We start from the raw sequence: 25,661 nt of genomic DNA on the forward strand, positions 1-25,661 counted from the left end.
CCATCACTCTAGGTGAAGTAGCAAAAACTTTCACAAAGTTTACAAAACACTTCGATATGCAACTGAGGAAGCTTTAATTGTTGCCATAGAACCTCTGTTTATTGATCTCATGCCTCTAGATATCTCTTGTTAAGCAACAATTAGCAATTGGCAATAAATGCTGTCCTTGCTATTTTCATCCAGTGAATGAATTGGGAAAAAAAAAGTACTTAGTTAATTTTTGTGTCTATTTCAGCATGATTTAATTTATAAAGTCTGTGTAAACTGTTTATTTTTTGATGGATTTTAGTTTTGTGTTGTGGCCAAGTGGAAATTATGATGCACAGTCTCAGAGAAAGGGTTTAAGAATATGGGATTGTTGATGATGGGGAATTTGGCTTGTGTTGCTGGTATTGCTCATGAATTGTTTACTTGTGTGTAGCTGAGTGAAAAGGGGACATTACAAAATTCCTTCCTCTTTCTTGTCCACCTCTCTCTGTCTTCTTGCAAGTTTGCCTCACCTCTGCATATTCTATGAGTAAAAAATGAGGTCTGCAGATGCTGGAGATCACAGCTGCAAATGTGTTGCTGGTCAAAGCACAGCAGGCCAGGCAGCATCTCAGGAATTCTATATTTATGCTCAATGTCAAGATGAAGCCTTACTAGGCCACTTCTGAAGCAACTGGTTCAAAAATGGTACTTCACTAGCAAAGAGATCATTCCCATAATGCAACTTTGCGATATGTAGAAGTATTCCAAAGACTAACTTATAAGTATTTCATGACCTCGGTTTCTTCATGTGTTTAATGTCATGTTTGTCTTCTGAAGCTTAAAAGATGACATAGACCGAAACGTGGAGCTCCAAAAAGGCAGTTCTAGCATCTAATTGATTTTCTGTGCATACTGTTAATGGTAGTTCGGTATTTGCATGTTATGTTTCTATGAAGATGTTGATTGGCATGATTCCCTGAAGGAATGTGTGCACATTGTTTCAACAGTTTCACACTGCTGCTAAAACAGGTGTTACAGAATACCATTTCCCACGCCTCGAGCTTTTTATTTCGGTGTAGGAGTTTCTCTGCCCTTTGCTAACTAGAAGTTCAAATATTACTCAAACATTTAATTTTGTAGTGCAGCAAATCCATGGAAATTGCATCAGCATGTATTCCATTTTAAGGGCTTCATGCATTTGCAGAAGCATACAAACTCAATGACATGATCAAACCTCTCCCTGAGACTTTAAGACATAGATAAGACAGACTTGTCTTTGATAACAACAAGAGCACTGTGTGCTCAGAGATAGTTCATTTACTTTTACAGGAAGGCAATGGCCTGTTAGGTTATTTTTGCTCAACCTTATTAATCCTTATCAGCAAACCAGAAAAATAGTTTTATGTAGAGATCCCATTTTAATGCTTCTTTCAGATCTATGTACAAGCAGTGTAGTGCACTCAGGGTTTCTCAGTTCACCAAATGGATCGCTTGGTGTCCTTGGGTAAGGCAAGAGGAAATGGGGTCAGCTCCTAATCAATGTCACCCGGTACTCAGACTTGGTGACCCTAGTGAGAAACTGCTACCTGGATCTAGAATCACTTACAGTGAAGAGGGGACCCAATACCTGCTATGCAAGTTCACCTCTGCTATTCCGACAGCAGTCTATATCCCACCCCATGTGGAAGTGAAGACTACCCTTGATGTAATACAGATTAGAGTGGTGCCTTGATGTAGCATACAATGCTCCAAACAGTCTTGAGACAGAATATCTCAAGGCCTTGTTCATCATAACCAGTGACTTAAATCTTGCCAACCTCAAGAATGTGTTACCGAAATGTCATCACCATACTTCCAATTCCAATACCGAACAACCCAGATGGCCTCCTCCTTCAAAGACCACAATGTCCCCTCAGACGTGGTTGACAATGCTCTCCAACACATCTCCTCCACTTCCTGCTCTTCCGCCCTTGAACCCTGTCCCTCTAATCACCACCAGGACAGAACCCCACTGGTCCTCACCTACCACCCCACCAACCTCCAAATACATCGTATCATCTTTTGTCATTTCCGCCACCTCCAAACAGATCCCACCACCAAGGATATATTTCCCTCCCCTCCCTTATCAGTGTTCCGGAAAGACTACTCCCTCCGCGACTCCCTTGTCATGTCCACATCCCCCACCAACCCAACCTCCATTCCCGGCACCTTCCCCTGCAACCGCAAGAAATGCAAAACTTGTGCCCACACCTCCCCCCTCACTTCCCTCCAAGGCCCCAGGGGATCCTTCCATATCCATCACAAATTCACCTGCACCTCCACACACATCATTTACTGCATCCACTGCACCTGATGTGGCCTCCTATACATTGGGGAGACAGGCCGCCTACTTGTGGAACGTTTCAGAGAATACCTTTGGGACACCCGCACCAACCAACCCAACTGCCCTGTGGCTGAACACTTTAACTCCCCCTCCCACTCCACCAAGGATATGCAGGTCCTTGGCCTTCTCCATCACCAGACCATGGCAACATGATGCCTGGAGGAAGAGTGCCTTATCTTCTGCCTAGGAACCCTCCAACCACAAGGGATGAATGCAGATTTCTCCAGCTTTCTCATTTCCCCTCCCCTCCACCTTATCTCAGTCCCAACCCTCGGACTCAGCACCGCCTTCTTAACCTGCAATCTTCTTCCTGACCTCTCCGCCCCCACCCCCTCTCTGGCCTATCACCCTTACCTTAACCTCCTTCCACCTATTGCATTCCCAACACCCCTCCCCCAAGTCCCTCCTCCCTACCTTTTATCTTAGCCTGCTTGGCACACCCTCCTCATTCCTGAAGAAGGGCTTATGTCCGAAACGTCAATTCTCCTGCTCCTTGGATGCTGCCTGACCTGCTGCGCTTTTCCAGCAACACATTTTTCATACTTCTATCCCACCAGAGGTTTGAACATTTTTGACCATTCCTATCCAATCATCAAAGAAACCTATTGCTCTATCCCGGATCATAATATTGTGCGCTTCCTCCAGCTTATAAGCAGAAATTGAAGCTTGACGACCAAGTACAGAAAACATTGCAGTGTTGGTCTGAGGAAATGGAAGGGCTTCTATGGGATTTTTAGAGTCAGTGAACTGGTACAAATTCCAGAACTCAAGCACTACTGTTACAAACTTCATTAGTAAGTGTGTAGATGACTGTGTGCTGAGGAAGTTAATCTGAATGTTCCCAAACCAGATACCATGGATGAACCGGGAGATCTATTCCCTTCTGAAGTCCAGTTCTGAGGCATTCAAGTCGGGTGACCCAGACCCAAACAGGAAATCCCGATACGACCTTCATAAGGCCGTCAAAGATGCCAAGAGGCAATACCAAACTAAGCCTGAGAGCCAGACTAATCAACTGGACACCTGTCGATTGTGGCAAGGCTTACATGACATAAAGGGTTACAAAACAAAGTCGAACAGAATCGTGGGGCAATAATACATATGTATGTATTATACTCAATTCATTTTACTCTCGTTTTGAGAAGGTCAGTGAAACAATGTCATCTATCCCAGCAGCCTTGGATGCACTTGCATGCATAGTCAATGCTGCAGACATTCGATCAACCTTCTTGAGAGTGAATCCATAGAAAATGACTGAGTGGCCTGGAAGGAGTCCCTAGCTGTGCACTCAGATCCTGTGCAGACCAACTGACTGGAGAATTTCCTGACATCTTTAACATCTCCCTGCTGCAATCTGAAGTCCAACTGCTACAAGGAGATCCCAGGACGAAAGAAAGATCATGCAGTGTGTCTCAATGACTACCACCCGCTGGCTCTGACCTCTAATATCATGATGTACTCTGAGAACTTAGTCATGGCTCACATCAACTCCAGCCTTACAAATAAACTTGATCCTTTGTAATTCATCTATAGCACAATATGTCCATCTCCTTGGTCCTACACCCATCCCTGGAACATCTGGATAACATGGATCTATGTCAGACTCATACATATTGACTACAGCTCCACCTTTAACATCATAATTCCAAATAAACTCATCTCTAAGCTCCGAGACCTAGGTCTTGGTTCCCCCCTCTGTAACTAGATCCTCGATTTCCTTACCAGTCACTGCAGCCTTTTAAAAGATCTGGTGGATCAGGCCAAATTCTGGAGATGTGGTTTCAAAACCAACCATGGCAATGATGAAATTTGAATTCAATAAAATCTGGAATAAAGATATGGCTTAATGGCAACTATGTAGCCATTGTTGATTGTCATAAAAGCCCATCTGTTTGCTCGTGTCCTTTAGGAAAGGATCTCTGCCTGGCCAGGCCTATGTATGACCCAGGACCCACAGCAATGTGACTAACTATAACTGCCTTCTGGGCAACAAATGCTGGGCAGGACCCACATGCTGTGAACATTTTTTTAAAAACTGTGGAATCTTCTGATCTAGTACAAATAAGTGCATATTACAAATGATCAATTATGTGTTTTTTTGGGTTAGCATTTAAGTACATTTTTCATTGATGAAACCATCATAATGAGCAGGCACTGGGAAATGCTGTCCTGACTGGATTTCTATTGTATGCTTGTGGTGAGCAAAGCACTCCAAGTTCACCAAGAAGTCTTTCATTTCAACAGCACTCAACTGGTCTGAACCCAATAAAATATCATTATTCATGCCAGGGCAAAATTCCCAGGGATCCGTATAATGTTTCATTCTGTGTCAGATCAGTTTTCCAGAGGTAGTCAAACCTTGAAGTAGAGTTGGTAGATGGCTCTAACATACTTTGACATGGTAGATGGTGCCCAGGACAACAGCAGCGTCATGAGCTGCACCTTGCTTAATATTGCACAACATCAAGCAAGAGCTCCAATAACCAGACGGAAGGATAACAAGAAAGAAACAATGATATGCTATGGTCACCAGTAGCTGCATATATCTTTCAGAAATGCTGAAGACAGGCTGATTCAGTTGCCCCTGGGATGCTGCCTGAACTGCTTTGCTTTTCCAGCACCACTCTAATCCAGAATCTGGTTTCCAGCATCTGCAATCATTGTTTTAACCTATCTGAATCAGTTGCACTTCATGCTTATGGCACGATTTTGAATCCACTTGGCTTTTCAAATGCAGCACAAGTAATCAACAGTCAATAATTAATTCCTCTCCCGGATACATATTGCTTGTCTTTATTTCTTGTCTTACTAATCTTCATTAAGCAGAAATGTGAAAACAAGGTAATGGTGCGTAAAATAAATTTAATGTCACATATCTATTTCAACTTTATATACTATGTCATGCTGTGTTGTGCAGGCAAGTGAATATTTCATTGCAACAACAAATCCTTTAGCTTCCCTTTCTTTGACTACTCCAACATGGCTAAAGCCCTTTGAGTTAGGTTGCTTGAATCACAGCTCTGACTGTTGAGATGTTCTTTGTCAATGTCTGAATGTTTCAGAGATCACGAAGAACCCAACAAGCAACCATGCAAAGGCAGACTTCACTATCAGCTCAGGCAATCGTACACGGAGCTGCAATGGGGAGGTAGGTGGGGAAAGAGGTTGAAAGCAGATCCCTTGCTTCCAAGCTCTCTTTTCCTATCTTTTGTCTCATGCCTGCATGTCCCAGCTTGTCAAGTGCTAAAAAGCGGCATTTCAGTGAGGTTTGAGATTTTTCTCATATCTTAACAAAGTGATATCCTGAGTATGCAGGTTATTAATGAGGGCCAGCCTGCATGTGGTTGAGTGTCACATCTGATAGTCCATGTTAGTGATATCCTTCACATGGATTTGGGCATTTGTGCCAATGCCTGAGACATTATGGTGATGTTCTTCACCAATCAAATGAAGTGTATCTGGCAATGCACAACATCTTTGTACTGTAGCTCCAGAATAATCTTTTTTGGCAATAGCCTTGAGGCTCAGCATCTATACCAGCTGAGCCCAATTGAGAGGACCCTGTTCCTGACAGCTCTTTTTCTATTATATATTTATCTCCATCATTTGCTGCTTATTTGTGGAGTGCGATCCATCATGTGAGAACCCAATCCTCACTGTGATGTGGATAACTGAGCTGATGGAGGATGGGCTTGATTCCTCTAACAGAACGGCACAGAAATGAATGACTCCTCTGTCAACTCTTTGCTTTCTGTCTCCTCTTCCTGAAGGATGCTTGAAGGGCCTATGGAGGGAAGGTCAGTATTAGAACTGACAAAGTGTGAAAGGATTCAAATTCATCATTGTCCACAATATCATTTCTCACTGTCTGTTGAAATCAAGCCAACATGGGTGAATGTTGTTTGGCCCATAACTGTGATATTTAATTCTGTTAGCAGGTCACTGGAAAGCTCCCATGTCACCATCTCCAAAGGCCAGACAGACTGAAACACAGTTTAGCTTTAATATCTTCTCTTCTATAGTGGGAAGTTAAATTAATTATAGCATCATCTTCAATTATCTGATAGGTGAAAGTGAGGACTGCAGACGGTGGAGATTAGAGTCAAGAGTATAGGGCTGGCAAAGCACAGCAGGTCAGGCAGCATCTGAGGAGCAGGAGAATCGACATTTCGGGCAAAGGCCCTTCATCTGGAATGAGGCTGTGAGCCAACGGGATGGTGAGATAAATGGGAGGGGGGTGGGGCTAGCGGGGAAGGTAGCTGAGAGTAGAATAGCTGGATGGAGGTGCGGGTGAAGGTGATAGGTCATAGGGGAGGGTGGACCGGATTGGTGGGAAGGAAGATGGACAGGTGGGACAGGTCATGAGGGTGGTGCCAAGTTGGACCTATTGCACTCTCAGCTACCTTCCCCTCCAGCCACATCCCCCACCCATTTATCACACCACCCCCTTGGCTCACAGCCTCATTCTTGATGAAGGGCTTTTGCCCAAAACGTCGACACTCCTGCTCCTCGGATGCTGCCTGACCTGCTGCATTTTTCCAGCACCATATTCTTGACTTCAGTTAGCTGATAGTTCCTTTGTAGATAATAGTCAACCACATTTGATATGGTGTGGTTTGTGATACCCAGTTAGAATGTAACTGGGTTAGAACTGGGCATAAGTACAAACTATAGTATATGATCAACTTTGAATGAGTTCAAACCAGGCATCATGAGTAAAACACTTTCTGGTTGCTCAGCCATTTCAGGTCTATAAAAATCGAAAGAACTGCGGATGCTGGAAATCAGAAACAAATCCAGAAATTGCTGGAAAAGCTCAGCAGGTCTAGCAGCATCTGCTGAGGGAAATCAGAGTTAATGTCTCTGATTCAGAGTTAACGTCATAAATTTTCCAGCAATTTATGTTTTAATTTCAGGTATGCATTATTCACATCACAGCTGGATTATGAAATCTAGTGTGGTATTTGTTAAAACCTCATGAAGAATTTAAGTCTTGATCCCTCCATACCTACGCCATCTACAAGGCTCATCAAAACCAATCGTTTAGATGGTTGTTGCCACAATACTTTGGCTTGATTGTTACTGAACTAATTATTCCAAGTAGAACATTGTTTTTCCTCTTGTTGTCAGTCATGGAATTAGCTAACAGAACTTGTATAATTCAAAACTGAGTTTTTTAAAATAACTTTTTTTAAATACTTGGAAAATACTTTGGGGTAAAAAATATTGCCCTCTCTGTTAAGGTGTAGAACTGGACAACAGGCAACATTTTCAATAAGATAATTGGACGATGAATGAACTCGATACATGACACCTTTAATCTGCTTTAACATAATTAACAGAGTAGGATTTACCTATCTGATCTTTAGTATAATTAACATAATGAGATCCACCCAACTCAAACAGCAGGTAATGTGAGATATTCATACGTTTCCTGTCTTTCAATGTTCACTGAGCTATGTTGTTTAACCATATCTGTTCCTGCAGATCTTTAGGGGCTGGGAGTCATGAGCACGTTTTTCCTGTCTCGGAAATGCTAATGTGGGAATGTTGGCGAGCCCTCTGCAGGATTATTGCGATCTGACACCAGCCCGGGATTGCATGGCGTCGACTGACTGCGTTCGCTGACTTTCTGCAGCTTTCTTTTGATGGAGACCCTGCTGGGAATCAGCAAGGACTCAGCTGTTCGGCGCAGTACCGTGGCGCAAATGCAACGCTGAAGTCACCATGGGTCTCCCGAACCCTTTCCTTTTGCCAGCATCATCTGGTTACTATCATTTCTTTGGGCTTTTTCTGCTCAACGTGTGGCTATCTCTTGCCCAGTTTGGTAAGACTTAAGGTTTTTTTTTAAAGTGACAGTACAACTTTTGCACACAAGTGCTCTTTTTAAGCTGCTGTTTTGCGCATTAATTATGGAAATGTGAGGGCTGATTAATATGTTTGTCAAAAGATATTGGATCTCTAAGTGCTTAATCAGTCTGCATTATAAGAGTTGGCAGTGAGATTCAGCTGGTTTACTTTAAGAGGGCTGTAAAGCTACGTGAGTGTGTCAATTGCAAGTTTTCCGTGTGTGAAGGTTGAAGACAGTTTTGTGGCAGTCTATTGCTGTGCCTAAATCTTGGGAGGTCGCTGGCAAAACTTGCAAACAACAGGATATTTTTGGTTGAGGGTGGTGGGTAGATCAGGCGAAAAAAAAAGTTGAAAAGACGCAAAATGCATTGAAGAGGATGCGGGTTTAACGAAAATAGCACACACTCCTTTCAGTTAAGGTGCCGGTTCTATCATGCTCTTGGGTAGGGGGCACGCTGTCCGCTATGGTATTCTTTATGACGGGTAATGCACATGTATTTGATTTCTTAGAAGGATTATGTTGGAAGAAATACATTGCATTCCCCCACATTGTCACAGTAGAACCAAAACAAAGTCAGCGTGCTCCTGGAAGTTGTGGACCAGGCGCAATATTAATCACTGCAGGCACCGATTTACAGTGTAGTGTTGACAGCGTTGGGAACATTATAAAGTGTAACTCTCTCAACCAAAGGGGTTGAGGTCTTTTTTTAAATGAATCCCTTAAATGTGCAGTCAATTAGTCATTCCTTTCTTGCACTGAAATTATCAGCACTATCTGCAGCAAAAGGTGTTAATTGTTGCTGCAGCAAACTTCTGCTTTAAACTTGAAAGCTTCTTACAAACCACCTTCTGATACTCTGTGGGGACATAGTACAGAAGGCACATCAACTAGTTTTTGATTCAAATCTACAATCCCTAGTCAACATGATTTAATAGGTCCATATTTCTGATTTGTGGAATCTGAGGATTTTTTTGGAAGATATTGCAGCCATCAATTAACTGCAAAATAATATCCCAATAATGAAAGTTGAACACAGCTGATCAGTGACAGGCATTTCTAGTGTCATTGGAGATAGGTATTCATTTCAAAGCTAACTTCGACACATCTGTTGGTCTCGTAATGCGTAAACCTTTGGCCATAAAAGGAAAGCCAATGAAAATTTATGACAAATTTTAACTCTACCTGAAACCTGGGAGGAATATATTTAGTCTAATGCTTGTGCAACCAAAGAAAAGTTGAGTACAGCTGAAGTAATGAAGATTTTCTGGCTGACTTTGATAGAAACAAAACTAAACCGCTTTGGTAAATTGTAGTGATTGAGGACACATGAGAATTTCTGAAATTCTCAGAGGATAAATATTAAAATTACCAGATTGGCGTTTGAGTTGAAATGGAAAGCCTCAATGGAGTCAGGAAATAATTGGCAATTACTAAACACTCCTGCTTCCAGTTTTCATTTAAATAGAAAAATAACAATGTCTCACTGACCACCGAATGCATTACAAACATTTTGGGAAGGTCAGTTTACAATAATCTGTAATAGTTTATAAAGCTAATGTCCAGAACATTGTTTGTGGCAATGGATTAGTGCTTGTTATAGATCTTGTAAAGTTGTCCTCCAGGATCATTGTCATGTGAATTTCCCCATTCTCAACTTTAATTTGAATCTAACACCACGTCCTGAGATGTCCTTGCTTCCAGGAGCAATGATGTCATCAAGAATAGTAAATAGCTAATCACACAGAAGTATTTTCACATACCTAAAATCAGGATGGGAAGGCACCGATTATGCATCGGTTTTAATATTTTACGAAGTGTGAAAGAAACGATTGGAACATTCAGAACAGATTTGAGGCAGGAGCTGAAATAAGCTTGAAAAATATCTTTTTTTAAAAAAAATGCTTTTTGTCACATCTCTGAAGGCATGATGGTTCAGTGCTTAGTACTGCTACTTCACTGTGCTAGGGACCCGGGCTCAGTTCCAGCTTCGATGACTGTGTGGCGTTTGCATGTTCTTCCCATGTCAGAGTCATACAGATGTACAGTATGGAAACAGACCCTTCAGTCCAACTTGTAGTTTCCTCCCATAGTATAAAAATGTGCAGGTTCGGTGGATTGGCCATACTAAATTGCACATGGAGTTCATGGATGTGAAGGCTAAGTGGATTAGCCATGGGAAATGCAGGATTGCAGGGCTGGGGTGGGTCTGATTAAAATGCTCTTTGGAGGGTTGCTGTGGACTTAATGAGCCGAATGGTCTGCTTCCATACTTTGGAGATTCTATAAAGTCTGATATTTTCTGAATGCAATTTGAGGTACAGTAATGTTTATCAGTGATAGTTATGAATTTAGTACCCTAACAGCCTAGTTACACTTCATTCAACAAAGGGTAACTTTTTTTTTCAAGAGTTTTACAGCGTGACTAATAATGCAAGAATGAATGTTGTCATCAGTCTATTAATTTCTGAACGATTGCGCACTGTGTAGAAGCACTGACTGCAAATTCTGGATTTCTTTGCTTCACTGCTCATATGCAGACTCCTGAAGTTCAGTTTCAGAAAAGTAATAATGGTGAAGTCATGATTCCTTAAACATCCAGCCAATGTTATCAGTAACTGGGTAGAGAGTGGAGACTGGGAGTTCAGCCAAGACAACATTGGAACAGTTGAATATGGACAGACCTGAGGGTTTCGAGAGCAGATGTGTCAAGGACAAAATCAACAATGCTAAAAAGTAAAACCAGGTGGCCTACACGATGAAGTAGATATGCATTAAGATCTCAACTCCGGATCAAATAGGATGTCAATATTGTGAACAATATACATCAGCCTGTGGTAGGGGCAGGGCTGTGGCGTCAAATTGTTGGGAAAGAATTAGAACCTGTGTTGGATAGGGGTCGAGAGTGGTGCTGGAAAAGCACAGCAGGTCAAGCAGCATCCGAGGAGTAGGAGAAACGATGTTTCAGGCAAAATCCCTTTATCAGGAATAGACTTGTTAGCTATCCACTTTAATCTCTTTGGAAACTTAGAGGAAGCTGGGTCCCATTCAAAACTGAATTTGGAGAAGCAAACTGATAACAGACGCTGTGGAGTAGTCAGTTGAAGTGGGATGTTTTCAGGGTTTTTTTTACATTTTTTAGATTAGATTACTTACAGCGTGGAAGCAGGCCCTTCGGCCCAACAAGTCCACACTGACCCACCACCCACCCAGACCCATTCCTCTACATTTACCCCTAACACTACACTATACCTAAGACTATGGAGTCAGGAAATAATTGGCAATTACTAAACACTCCTGCTTCCAGTTTTCATTTAAATAGAAAAATAACAATGCACCCCACTGACTCCAATATTATAAGTCCGAGCTGGATTTAAGACTAGAGGTCTCCGACAGATTAAAGTATTGTATGAAGAATGATAGAAGCCCTACAGTGTAGAAACAGGCCATTTGGCCCTTCAAGTCCAAGCTGCCCATCTGAAGAGCATTCTACCCACCCCATTCCTGTATCGTTGCAATTTCCCAAAGTTAATCCACCTAGCCTGGACACTATGGGGGATTTAGCATGACCAATCCACCTAATCTGTACATCTTTGGACTGTGTGTGGAAAGCAGAGCACCCAGAGGAAAATCATGTGGGCACAGGGAGGATGTGCAAACTCCACACAATCAGTTGCCCGAGAGTGGGATCAAACTCCGGTCCCTGGCATTGTGAGGCAGCAGCGTTAACCACTCTTTTGCAAGGTTTGTGAAGGTGTTAACCACTCAACATTAATGTCCAAGGTTCTGATTGACCCATCTAGATACCTCCTTGCGTTTCAGTGGACACGGTGTCTTTAAAAAAAAAATTGAGATTCAAATCACTTGCGATGAAACATCAAATTTAGTAAGCCAGGCAGCTAAATTAGATTAATTTCTCATCTAGAATCACAGATGCTCAGGTTTTCAAAATCTTATCTGATGATCTGGTCGCTCCCTTGGCCTCCATTTCTGGCTTTGATATGCTTGGCAGTAAAAGTATAATTATTATTAAGGTCTGATGTGAGCTGACAGGAACATTAGAGTGGAAGAATTGAAAGAGTTAGCCACAAACACACAAACCTTGGCTGTAAATTTTCTTATGTTCCTTTTTTTAAAAAAAAATAATCTGCAATCATGATCTATGTATGATTGAAGCCCATGTAAACAAAAGATAACTAATACTGTGGGTCTGAAATTGGCTGAGAAACAGAAAAGGAACTGTACGATGGAAAGATCTACACACTCTGAGTAAGCAGCAACTGGTTTCATCGAGCACCCTTTTATAAAGAGGATATTAAGAGGGGACTTCTTATCCAGATCCCTTCCGACCCAGCTCCAGTTCCATGTGATCTCCATCACTATGACACAATGACGGTATGTTAGCATGTTCTCAGAAGTTACATCATCAGTAAAAGTCCCTTTCATCCAATTTATTTTTATGATATTCGATTTTATCATTAACATTTAATTTAAAAAAATTGGCACTTCATGCCATTCTTTTCCCACATTCCCAAATCTCTTTTGCTTCGGGACTAATCTCCAGTGTGGCAGGTCAGTTAGCTTTGTTGGATGCTAGTTTATGGTGCAGAGTGATACTAACAGTGTAGGTTGAATTCCTACACTGGCTGATATTATTATAAAGGACTCCCCTTCTCCTCTCACTTGAGGCATTGTGATCTTCAGGTAAAACCACCACAAGTCATCTCTTGCTGTCTAATGAGAAGGCAGCCCTATGGTCAGACAGGCCAATGCTGACTTTACTTTTACTTTATTCTCCAATAGCATTCCTCCAATAGCATTTTCTTAAAGGATGAGTAGGACGTACACGTTTTATTATCGTTTCATTGGAGAACTAGCACAATATTAGAGAGGAATGACAGTTTCTGATGAGGGCTAATCTTTGAGCTTTGACCCACACAAAGACTTGAATGGAGCATCAGTGAGGAAGGATCAAGGATAAATAAATTCAAAGGAGAAGACTCCAGGGCTCAGGATCCAACCTTTTGAAATGCAAGACAAGGAAGTAAAATTCTTACTCTCCTTTTTTGTCTGCTTTGCTCTCCGGTCTAGAGACAATTGAAATGAGTAAGTACAACAAAAGATGTCCTGTAGATTTTGCTGTTGGTAAGAAGTTGAAAATTTATCCAGCGTTTCTAAGACAGAAATTTCTCCTTCTGAAAGTATCACTTTGACACATGCTGCAGTGTAAGGCTGCTGAGGTGCAAGCAAGGGCATGATTTAATGTTTGATGATCATCCCATCCCCTTCAAAGTATCTTCACAAAATCACAGAAATGCCTCACCTCACAAGGAGATTATTCGGCCAGTCATGTGTGTCATCTCTACAAACGGGGAATTCGCCCATCTCCCTGTCTTCTGTTCATGAGCCTGCACGCTTTTTTTTCCTGGATAACTTGATAATTTGGTTTTTGTTGAGTAATTTAGTGTCCTTAATGCTTGGGCTATCATCTAAAATCATCGCATGTAAAGCAGGAATTCAATTTGATTTTGTTTATTGATTGTTATAACTTTATACTGGATTTGCCTTTTTTTTTGTCTTCTTCCCATCTGTCATTATATTTAGTATAATTTAGAAATCTTAACTCTTTAAAATTTTAAACAATATTGATAGTTAATGCTCTTGAATAAGTAATTATTTCATGATAGAGGGTCAGTCTCATTGAGGATCTGCTTTTAGTGATTTTAAACAATGGTGGAAGTACGTACCGGGGTGAGAATGGGTATGGACTAAAGGTTTGAATTATTTTGTGTTAAGAAGTTACATACACAGTCACTGGAACATGCAGAAGGAGTAAGACAATTACAGCGCTTGTTAATGATTTATAGTAAAATGTAGGTTCTTTGAAGTCTAATCAAATGGATGAAATCATTATATTTCAATTGGGTAGAAACATTAGTTTTTCTTTGGTGAGCTTCTATTATAGTCAAGACTGTAGTCCAGTGTCTTTTTAGGTCAAATCACCAAAGTGACCTACATTTCAACTTTCAATGCAGTGGATGCATGTAATACAGGATGAAGTCCATTCTTTTGTTGAATTATGTACATGTAACCCTTGTTTAGCACTCTAATATGTTGCTAAAGATCGGTGTGCTAAAAGAAGAGGTGCTAAATTAAAACTTCTTTCGAAAAAGCAAATATGCAACAAAGGCAGAGTTACACTTCTGATCTGTAATTTTTACTTTAAAATCCTATTCGCTGCTTTAAATCCAACTAGTCCAAAACTCCTCTTCCTCAGTCTTTTTTTTTTGAAAATTAAGAATTCTACTATTTTAAAGGACCAGATTTTTGTCTTTTTGACCAGATTATGGATATCAGGAATTGGGAAGGTTCCAGCCTGTAAACTTGTTTCTGTTAAATAAGTACCTCCTAGCCAATGGTGAGAGGTATGGCCATGATAGTTGTGGGTGAGGGGTTTGAAAGAGCAAAATGGTAAGCTGCTGTGTCTAATGAAGACAGCAGCATGGCATGAGAGTTTTCCTCCAACAGGATGTTTTACCTGATGCAGCAGTGCTTATGTTATCACTGTAATATAAACCAGACATTGGATGATGTGGCATTGCAGAATTCAACAGACAGTTATTACAACTAACTATTCCAAACAAAAGTTACAATCCTTCAAGAAATAAGTGTCTGGGCAAATGTAAGCTAATCACTTAGAACAGAGGAACATGACTTCAATAGAACATCGTGCTTCAAGTGAACAGAGGTGAAATGGAGCCGGAGATCTTTACCCCGACAGGCCGAATGCAATTAAATAGTGATGATATCACAAACATGTTTCTGAAATGCTATGCTGACATGGTACAACCGTGAACTGAGGGTTAGGGAAAGGCATATCGAGCAGGAGCTATATTGGAAAAGTATGATACGAAGGGGATGCAGTATTGCTTGGAATGCCATCTCTCAAATGAGCGATGGATTTCAGAGTCTGTATGGTCTAGTGTTCCAGGTAGATATAAATCAAAAGTATAGTACTTAATGTTTTCTCTACCTTTCCTTGGCCACTCCATCTGTAGTGTTGTTAGTTCTTCCATTTTTGTTTTTGATTAAAAGACCTTGTATTGTATTTTCTACAGAGCAACACAATTTGGGAGATTTTAATCAAGATTAGTGGTTAATGGCTATATATACCATACTTACTTCAGTAGTGGTCATTCTTGTGTAAAAATTAACTGCTGACCTTATGCCAAAACAAATTGTCTTTCAAACATCCCTTGTATACCTTAAATCCTGACTTACAGATAAAAATCCAAAGTCTTTGCACATGTCCCTGCTCATTGTTGAAGTCAAACTTGCCCTGCTGCAAAGCTACTCGTTGATCGGATCACAGAAAGCACATTATTGAAGGCAGCCATTCAACTTGTGCCTACACGCACCAAAACATGATATCAATCCTACATCCCAGTGGTGTGCCTTGCTATCCTGTTCCCCCACCTCTCTCAAATGGAAGCCAGAAAAACCTGCAAAACTCGCTTGTAATAAAAAATGCCCTTTGCCACTTCTTTTGAGCTACTTTTGGGGGGAAGGAGGTGGGCTTGGTGGGAACAGTCTGAACTGGCAATGGAATCCAAAAATCTCTGCAATTGTGAGATATTTAGAGAAAGTAAATTCGAACCTCCAGGAACTCTCACTTGTGGAAAAGTCGCTTCCCCAGCCCACCACCCACCATTTTCCAGCTAAACATTTAGTCTTGGAAACTCAATTTTATATGGTAACGATTATACCAAAATTGATCAATTATTCACAATTTCTGAAAAATAAGCTTTGAGGGCCAACTCTTAATTAGTGCAGTATTCCTTGCAGAATAGTGAGTTTGTTTTGAAATTGTCGGGAGTCAATTTAAATTAGATTGCAGCTTGTTAAGACCACATCACAAATGTAAATCCAGTAATTTAATGATGCACCTTCTTCAGCACAATTATGTTGTGCAGAAAATTCAGTGACAAATCAATAGAATTTTAAACCACTAACCACTTCAAGTAAAACTAATTTCGTTGAACTGTAGGCTAATTTTAAGTGTGTAGCAAGCCATATGCAAATACTTCTTTTTAAGCATAAATTGATATAAACAATAGCCTAGAGGCATTATCACTAGAAACTCAGCTCATGTTCTGGGGAGCTGAAAATGTGTTGTTGGTTAAAGCACAGCAGGTTAGGCAGCATCCAAGGAACAGGAACTGGAGATATCTCCATCGCCCCTCCCCCAAGTCCCTCCTCCCTACCTTTTATCTTAGCCTGCCTGGCACACTCTCCTCATTCCTGATGAAGGCCTCTGGCCCGAAACATCGAATTTCCTGTTCCTTGGATGCTGCCTAACCTGCTGTGCTTTAACCAACAACACATTTTCAGCTCTGATCTCCAGCATCTGCAGACCTCACTTTTTACTCATGTTCTGGGGATCTGAGTTCAAATCTCACCATGATAGATGGTGGAATTTGAATTCAATTAAAAAGGTCTGCAATTAAGAATCATGACCATGAAACTATTAGCAATTCTCGGATAAATCTATCTGGCTCACCAATGTCTTTTGGAGAAGTAAATCTGCCATCCTCCTCTGGTCTGGCCTACATATCACTTCAGAGCTACAACAATGTGGTTGGCTCTCAACTGCTCTCTGAAATGGCCAAGCAAACCACTCAGTTGTATCAATCGCTACAAAGTCTTAACAAAGAAATTAAACCAAATGGATGACCTGACCTTGATTTGGGCACTGGAAACAACAACAACAGCTAACACAGCCCTATCAACCCTGCAATGTCCTATTTAGCAACATTTGGGGGCTAGTGTCAAAATTAGGAGAGCTGTCTCACAGGTTAGTCAAGTAACAGAATGACAGAATCATTGTTATAGACTGTGTCCCAGACACTGCCGTCATCATCCGGCAGGACCCAGCAGAGATTGTATACCATTGTGCTACCATCAGGAGGGAGTTTCTCTGGGGGTCATCAGTATTGACTCTAGATAACACGAAGTCTCATGGCATCAGCCTAAACATGGGCAAAGGAAATCTGCTGATTACCATGTACCATCCTCCCTCGGCTGATGAATTGGTACTCCTGCACGTTGAACACCACCCGCAGGAAGCACTGACTGCAGAAAGGGTGCAAGGTGTGCTCTGGGTGAGGGATTTCATTGTCCATCATAAAGAGTACCTCAGCAGCAGTACTGCTGAGTGAACTGGTTCACTCTTAAAGGGCATAGCTATGAGGCTTGGTCTGTGGTAGGTGGTGAGGAAACCAACAAGAGGAAAAAATACTTCATCTTTACCAGTCTGTTGGCTGTTGATGCATCTGTCCATGACAGTGTTGCTCAGATACGTCCTGCACATACAAAACGAAGAAATCCAACCTGGCCATTTACTGGCCCATCAGTCTGCTATGATCATCAGTAAAGTGACGGAAAGTGTCATTAACAGTGCTAACAAGCAGCATCTACTCAGCAACAATCTCTCTAAACAGTTTGGGTTCTGCCAAGGCCACTCAGCTCCTGACCTTGGGTCAAACATAGACAAAGTACCAACTTCCAGAGATGAGGTGAGAGTAACAGCCCTTGACATCGCGGCCACATTTCACTGAGCGTGGTACCAAGGACCCCGAGTAAAACTGGAACCAATTGGAATCAGGGCAGACTCTGAAATGAGGAGTGGTACCTGACACATTGATGGTTGGGGTTGTTAGTGGTCAGTTATCAGGAGTTAGTCAGGTAATGTCCTAGGCCCAACCATTTTCAGGTCCTTGAGCAATGACATTCCCTCCATTATAAAGTCAGAATTGGAGATGTTTGCACAATAGTCAGCATAATTTGTGACACTTGCTACATCAGCCACATCTCCTGAATGCAGATTTCTCCAGCTTTCTCATTTTCCTTCCCCCCCCCCCCCCCAACCCTTGGACTCAGCACCGCCTTCTTGACCTGCAATCATCTTCTCGACCTCTCTGTCCCCACCCCCTCTCCGGCCTATCACCGTCACCTTAACCTCCTTCCACCTATTGCATTCCCAACACCCCTCCCCCAAGTCCGTCCTCCCTACCTTTTATCTTAGCCTGCTTGGCACACCCTCCTCATTCCTGAAGAAGGGCTTATGCCCGAAACGTCGATTCTCCTGCTCCTTGGATGCTGCCTGACCTGCTGCGCTTTTGATACATGGGGACACCAACCTGCAAGTTCCCCTCCAAGTCAGTTGCCATCCTAACTTCAAAATGTATTGCTGTTCCTTCAGTCACTGGGTCTAAATCCTGGAATTCCTTCCCGATTATCATTTGTGGGTCAGCCTACAGCACATGGACTGCAGCAGTTCAAGAAGTCAGCTCACCACCATCTTCTCGAAGACAGTTAGGGAAGAGTACTAAATGCTGGCCAGCCACTGCACACGTCTGAAAAGTGAATTCAAAAAACAAATGATCGTTTAATGCGGGCCTGAGAAAACTGAAAGTTGTAGATCGTTCATTTGTGAATTATTTCAATGATTTTCAAAATGTTACAGGCAAATGACTGTATTCCTTTTTTATTATAGGAATGCAGTACAATTGTTTCAAAATCAAAGATGATGAACAAAGGCAAAAGCAGTTTATTGAGAAAATAATAAGGAAACATTAGGTAGCAAATAACAAACGGTATCGTTTGCAAAATGTATTCAATATTGATTTACAGTGAATTTAAAATAAAATCACCCTGTATCTGTCAATGCATGAGAACCTGCACAACTGTTTTGGCCATTTTAGTTCAATGTCAGTTATTTCTGTTGTGTAAGAAATAAAGCCCATTAGAATGGTAAGAGCAGTGCATTAGACCTTCAATTAGATGATTACCATTGAAGTGTATTTAATCATTTTTAGTAGGTTGGATTTTACTTACCATTCTCTGTGAGGATGTGCAATTGTTCTAACTGAAATCAATGCTACGTATTGCATGATATCTTTATTGCTGTAGGTGTATTCTGTATGTTTTTTGTGATGCAGTTCAGGTAGGGCCGAAAAAAAGGACTTAGAGGAATTCTTCCTGCATAAGTCTGGTCAACGCGCTTTCTTGCTGAAACAGTCCAATCCAGCCAGAGATTCAGGCAAAGTGGATTGGCAAGGAATCCGCATCTTCTACACTCAACAGTTCGTGCCATCTTCCAGGATTTAAAGGCCCTTAAGCCACAGGGATTCAGATCGGGTTAGGTCAGGGTGTCCGACTCTGCACCGGAGGTGCTGGGGTAAATGTGTCAAGTGTCTGTGGATTGTTGAAAGGATGTCAGCAGTGGGCTTTAAGGGTTTTCAGTACTTTACCGGGTGGTTTTAATTCTGCTAACCTTTCCTGGATAATTATTAAAATAACTCCTGACTTTGACTCAGAACGGAGAAAGTGAGGACCGCAGATGCTGGAGATCAGACCTGAAAAATGTGTTGCTGGAAAAACGCAGCAAGTCCGGCCGCATCCAAAGAGCAGGAGAATCGACGTTTCGGGTTCCTGAAGAAGGGCTTATGCCCGAAACATCGATTCTCCTGCTCCTTGGATGCGGCCTGACCAGCTGCGCTTTTCCAGCAACACATTTTTCAGCTTTGACTCAGAACTGTACATTTATAAGAGGCTTTCAGATGCCAGATAATTGCCCATCAGAGGTTTTAATTTCTAGGGAAACGCCTGAGGAGTCAGCTGCCTCAGGACATGTGCGTGATCCCAATGTGGCATTTGTGTCTAAACCGCTGCAGTGCTTCTTCTTGCTATTAGAAGATCTGGCTCACAAGAACCAAGTGAGCAAGGCCATCAGCTCCTCCGTTTTCAGTCTCCTTGTTTGGCTACGACAAAAACGTTTACGTTCTTTTAAGCAGAAGACTAAAACTCCCCTGGTGAAACAGCATTTTTTTTTTAAAGTTTAAAATATCAGTAAGGAGCTTATTGTGAGAACAATACCAAAGATGTGTTGGCAAATATACATACAGAAGGCACAAAATGAACAAAGATTAATGTCCATTACTAAAGTAAGATTTAAAAAAAAATCCTTGAGGCTCAGAGATTTTTAACCTGAGACCACTGGTTTCAATTAATGTTTGTCAGCAGTAGTGAATATTAAATTATCCATTTTGAGCTCTTGGTGTTCTGATGTTTCTTTTTTAATCACTTTATCACTGGCCATATTTCCTCCTCGAAATGTCAAAAGAGTACTTTGTCCAGCTGGTTCCAGTCACAAATTCAGCTCCTCTGCACCGCCAAAAGCAGGCTCCTGAAATAGTCAAATTGGACTCCAATATTTGGACTCCTCTGTTTCTGTCTGCACAGACGCTGCTGATCAGCTGAGTTTCTCCAGCACTTTGTTTTTAACCCTGAAATACAACTGGTTTACGTATTCCAATGTTAGAGGACCTTGCTTCTGAGTTTGATAATTGAAGATGTTGCCTTTCATCTCCAATATGTGAAACTTACACAGGTTTAAATCCAAACAGGAGATGGGGCTTCTTCTAATTGGATGGATTTGATTCAGTGCTTTTTTTTTTTGAAAAATTCAAACAATTTAGTTTATGCCATGTTGGTTTTATGAACTGTGGCTAACCTGTGTGAGTAGTTGTATGCTGCGGCTATGTCAAAGCAGGGTTTTTCTTCTTAAAACCATATTAATCAATGGAAGTCCCAGGTACTAAAATTAGGGGATTAAATTTGAAAACTTAATAGGCCACTTTTATCACTATCATAGCAGAAGGTAAAATCTGTTTCCAAATGAATATATGTGAGACATTTTCTGCGTTATTTGTCTTATCTAGCAAAGATGTATTTTGTGAGAGATTAATAAGTGCAGGCTAGATAAATATGGGTCACAAAATTTAAAGATGTATGTAGGGCATGTTTTCATTTAATTTAGCATTTGGTATATTTAGAAGATTTTTATTTTAAAGTCTGTATTCTGAAGCAAAGCAGCAGAATAGAATTTCTAATTTGCCCAGTTATTTCATCAGGGGGGTGCCAAACCGGCAGGAAAATGCAAGAAAGAAGTGCCTGACAGTGTCATGAATGGATTAAAAACAACTCTAGTGTATGTCAAGATATACTTGGGAATGGATTTTAAAAAAAAAACATATTAGACAGATTAGTCAAGATTGCTGCTATCAAACACAGAATGAGCCTCACTCTCACAATTCAGTGTCTGACCTGAGATATCACCTTTTGTATATTCCTATCGCTCTGCCTGATTGTCGTCTTGTCGTGTTATCGTGTCATCACTGACATTTGACTTTTTATAAACACTTCACATACCGTCACACTTGATCACATGCCGAGACTTATTATTGGACACTTCACTCACACGAGTTGTATGATCTCTCTGCCTGCCAACTCTGGGTCTGTGTGCCTGCTCTCTCACCAACTAAAGAAGGGGCTGCGCTTGTGATTTTCAAATAAACCAGTTGGACTATAACTTGGTGTCATGTGGCTTCTGACTTCGTTTCACCCCCCAGTCCAACACCGGCACCTCCCCACCATGGCTACCATTGACACTAGAAATAGTGCCATGGAAGAATGTGCATGTGAAAGTGTGTTGTGAACCATTGCCCCAGGTTATGAATAAATCCTATTTTGATTTTTCCTTTTGAAAGGAGTTTGCTGTGGGTAAATTTTAAATTAGATTTCACAAATAGAGTTTGGGGAAACCCATCACTGCCAATCTTTTTCAGAAAGGAAGGGAAAACAAGACCAGAAATTTTAACCCACTTCTGTTGAGGATAGAAGAGAAGAGTAAAAATAATTCAACTCACCTTTCCTTTTGAGTCATGACATCAATTAAAATATATTTGTCTTCTATTTCTGCTCCCCTGTCTGGCAAGTTATTTCATACACTTCATAGTAAGATGCTTTACCTGGATGTTAAACTTCTGTTGCATAACTCTTGGCCTTGCTGACCAGACCAGTGGTATATGGTTTCTCACCATTACAGAAGATCAGCTAAAATACGCGCTAAATAAATGTGCAAATGATCATGGGGAAAAGGGGGCTCCAAGAATGACAGTCTGCCAAGTCTGTGGTTGCTAATTCAGCATTGTGCAGTCTGCTACATGATTGCTTTTAAAAATGTGTTCATGGGATGTGAGCATCACTGGCTAAGCTAGCATTTATTGCCCAGAGTCAGCCACATTGCAGGTCAGAAGTCCCATATTGACCATAGCAGGAAAGGTTAGCAGATTTCCTGAGTCAATCAGATGCCATATTACAGCAATTGACAGTAATTATGGTCATCATAAAATTTGCTTTTCTTTTCCAGGATTTTAAAATAAAATTAAATACAGATTTCGCCATCTGCTGTGGTGAGATTTGAATCCATGTCCCCAGAATATTAGCCAGAGGGCTCTGGATTAGTAACCCAGTGACATTATCACTGTGTCACCCCCTCCCCAATTTATAAAATCTTACCTTTCAAGCATAAGTAATGTTATACATATCACAGCAACAGTCTCAGCATGTTACAAAACCAATGTTCTTCAAATATGAGGTTAAAAATGACACAACATCAGGTTTATTTGGAAGCACTAGCCTTCGGAGTGCTGCTCCTTCATCAAGTGGTTGTGGAGAATAAAATCGTAAGATACAGAACTTATAGCAAAAGTTTACAGTGTGATGTAATTGAAAAAGACCCTGGATTGTTTGCTATGTCTTTCATCTTTTAGAATGACTATGTTGGTTTCAGTTCTTTCATGTTTAAATTGCAAAACTTCTTTTTATATTAAAAAAGTTACATTCTCAAGTGAACTTTAACAATTGGTGTCATGTTGGCCCAGATAAGGTTTTGAAGGTGTTGGCTTCCTGTGAGGCTGTCTGTGCCAGAATGGTCAGACTGATTGATTCTAAAGAAATGAAATACTTTGGATGAAATTATGACTTTTGAGGGGGAAATTTCTCCTGGTTGGATACTTCAGTGTATCAATCAATCATGGCACATTAAATAGGAAGTAAATGGACAAAAAAAGTTTAGTGTAGAGGGAACCCAACCTTACATTTCAGGTCATTTTAGGATGCATTTATTCTCCATGAGTTAGCCTTAATGTAAGGCCAATCCAAATTTACAATAAGCTTGTGAAAATTAAACATTGATTCAGTTTGAATTTTAATCAAATTTGAATAAACTCTCAATAGACAATAGGTGCAGGAGTAGGCCATTCTGCCCTTCGAGCCTGCACCACCATTCAATATGATCATGGCTGATCATCCTTAATCAGTATCCTGTTCCTGCCTTAACTCCATAACCTTTATTCCACTATCCTTGAGAGCTCTATCCAACTCTTTAAATGAATCCAGAGACTGGGCCTCCACTGCCTTCTGGGGCAGAGCATTCCACACAGCTACCACTCTCTGGGTGAAGAAGTTTCTCCTCATCTCTGTCCTAAATGGCCTACCCCTTATTTTTAAGCTGTGTCCTCTGGTTCAGGACTCATCAATCAGCGGAAACATGTTTCCTGCTTCCAGAGTGTCCAATCCTTTTAATAATCTTATACGTCTCAATCAGATCCCCTCTCAATCTTCTAAACTCAAGGGTATACAAACCCAGTCGCTCCAATCTTTCTACATAAGATAGTCCCGCCATTCCAGGAATTGACCTCGTCAACCTACGCTGCATCCCTCAATAGCCAGAATGTCTTTCCTCAAATTTGGAGACCAGAACTGCACGCAATATTCCAGGTGTGGTCTCACTAGGGCCCTGTACAGCTGCAGAAGGACCTCTTTGCTTCTGTACTCAATCCCTCTTGTTATGAAGGCCAGCATGCTATTAGCTTTCTTCACTACCTGCTGTACACTTCTCTCCACTGACTCCAGTCAGGATGCATTTTCTGTTGAGTCTAAGGCAAATGCAATGCAAAACTGCCTGGAACTGACGTCACGTGTGTGTGTGTGTGTGTGTGTGTGTGTGTGTTGCAACCCTGTACACTTCAGTTCATATACAGTGGATTTGCTTTTTAGATATCTCTCGTGCATCAAGATTAATTTGTCTTTCAAGGTTACTTGATTGAAATTTTGAGTTAATTCCATGTTAGGCAACTATTTTTAAAAGTAGCTCACCTTTGTAAACTGGCAGAACATGTAACAGAATCATTTTATGTATTTATTTAGTGTTCAAAAATGTTTGAGAACCCCAATACATTGATTTAACTTGTCGCATATTCTGTGATGCAGAGCGTGTGAAATGTTCTGACTGATGTGGTTTCAAGAAACCATTCAACCTTGTGATTGGTCAAGTGTTCACAGTCATACTGTTCTGCAACAGCAACAATTGTCAATTACTTTTAAGAATATACTCCTCTGTTAAAGGTAGGTGTGCAGGTTCTGGGGAATGGGCGCAGAGCATCACTTCAACAGGTCAATCGATTTTATCTTTCCTTCCTTCTCAACCCCATTCTCCTGCTTTCTCCTCAGAATCCTTGATTCCCTTGCTAATCAAGAACTGATGTATTTGTTTTAAGTACACTCAATGACTTGGCCTCCACAGGCTTCTGCAGCAATGAGTTCCACAGATTCACTACCCTGCTGCTAAAGAAATTCTCCCTCATCTGTTTTAAAGGGTTGTCCCTTCAGTCTCAGGCTGTGCCCTGGGGTTCCAGTCTCTCTCACTAGTGGAAACATCATCTTCACATCCACTCTATCCAGGTCTCTTTGTATTTAAGTTTCAATGAGATCCCCCTCATCCTTATAAACTCTAAGTATGGATCCAGAGTCTTCAACTGCTCCTCATATAATAAGTCTCTCATCCCTGGGATCATTCTTGTCAACTTCCTCTGAATTCCTTCCAACACCAGCACATTCTTCCTTTAAATAAGGGCCTTGAAACTGCTGTCAATATTCTAAATGCAATCTGACCAGCGCCTTATACAGTCTCATCTGTACGTCTTTGCTATTGCATTTTATCCCTCTTGAAATGAATGCTAATATCATATTTGTCTTCCTAACTGCCAAGTGAACCTGCATGCGAACCTGAAGAGAATCCTGAACAAAGACTCGTGAGTCGCTTTGTGCTTTGGATTTCTAAGGCTTTTCTCCCTTTTGGAAAACAATCCTTGCCTTTAATCGTCCTATCAAAGTGCATAACCACACACCTTCCTATATTGTATTCCAAGTGTCACATCTTTGCCCATTCCTCCTACCCTGTGCAAGTCCTTTTCAGCCTCCCGGCCTCCTCAACACTACCTATGCCTCCAATTGTTGTGCCACCTGCAAACTTAGCAACAATGCTTCTCAGTTCCTTTGTGCAGATTGCTAATATATGGCATGGCCCCAAGACAGACCCCTGCCGAACTCCGCTAGTCTGCGGCTGCCTTTATAAGACCCTTTATCTCTACTTCTTAGATTATGCCAGATAGCCAATCCTCTGTCCATGCACGTCTTTGCCCCTAATGCAATGGATTCTTATTTAGCAGCTTCCTGTGGGCACCTTGTCAAAGGCCTTCTGGAAATCCAAATAGA

The 25,661-nt window shown here is 41.2% G+C and overlaps 1 protein-coding gene across 2 annotated transcripts in view; it reads left to right on the plus strand.

Moving 5' to 3' along the window:
• Positions 1-7,940: 7,940 nt before the first annotated feature.
• LOC132817050 (von Willebrand factor D and EGF domain-containing protein-like) overlaps positions 7,941-25,661 on the plus strand; it is a 273,802-nt gene continuing 256,081 nt past the window's right edge. For both annotated transcript variants that reach the window (XM_060827117.1, XM_060827118.1), the window contains exon 1: positions 7,941-8,180. In XM_060827117.1, the coding sequence (XP_060683100.1) occupies positions 8,081-8,180 (100 nt within the window). In that variant the 5' untranslated portion in view covers positions 7,941-8,080. The remainder of the gene's footprint in view (positions 8,181-25,661) is intronic.

This window comes from Hemiscyllium ocellatum, chromosome 7 (assembly GCF_020745735.1).
Source record: "Hemiscyllium ocellatum isolate sHemOce1 chromosome 7, sHemOce1.pat.X.cur, whole genome shotgun sequence".
Taxonomy (NCBI): domain Eukaryota; kingdom Metazoa; phylum Chordata; class Chondrichthyes; order Orectolobiformes; family Hemiscylliidae; genus Hemiscyllium; species Hemiscyllium ocellatum.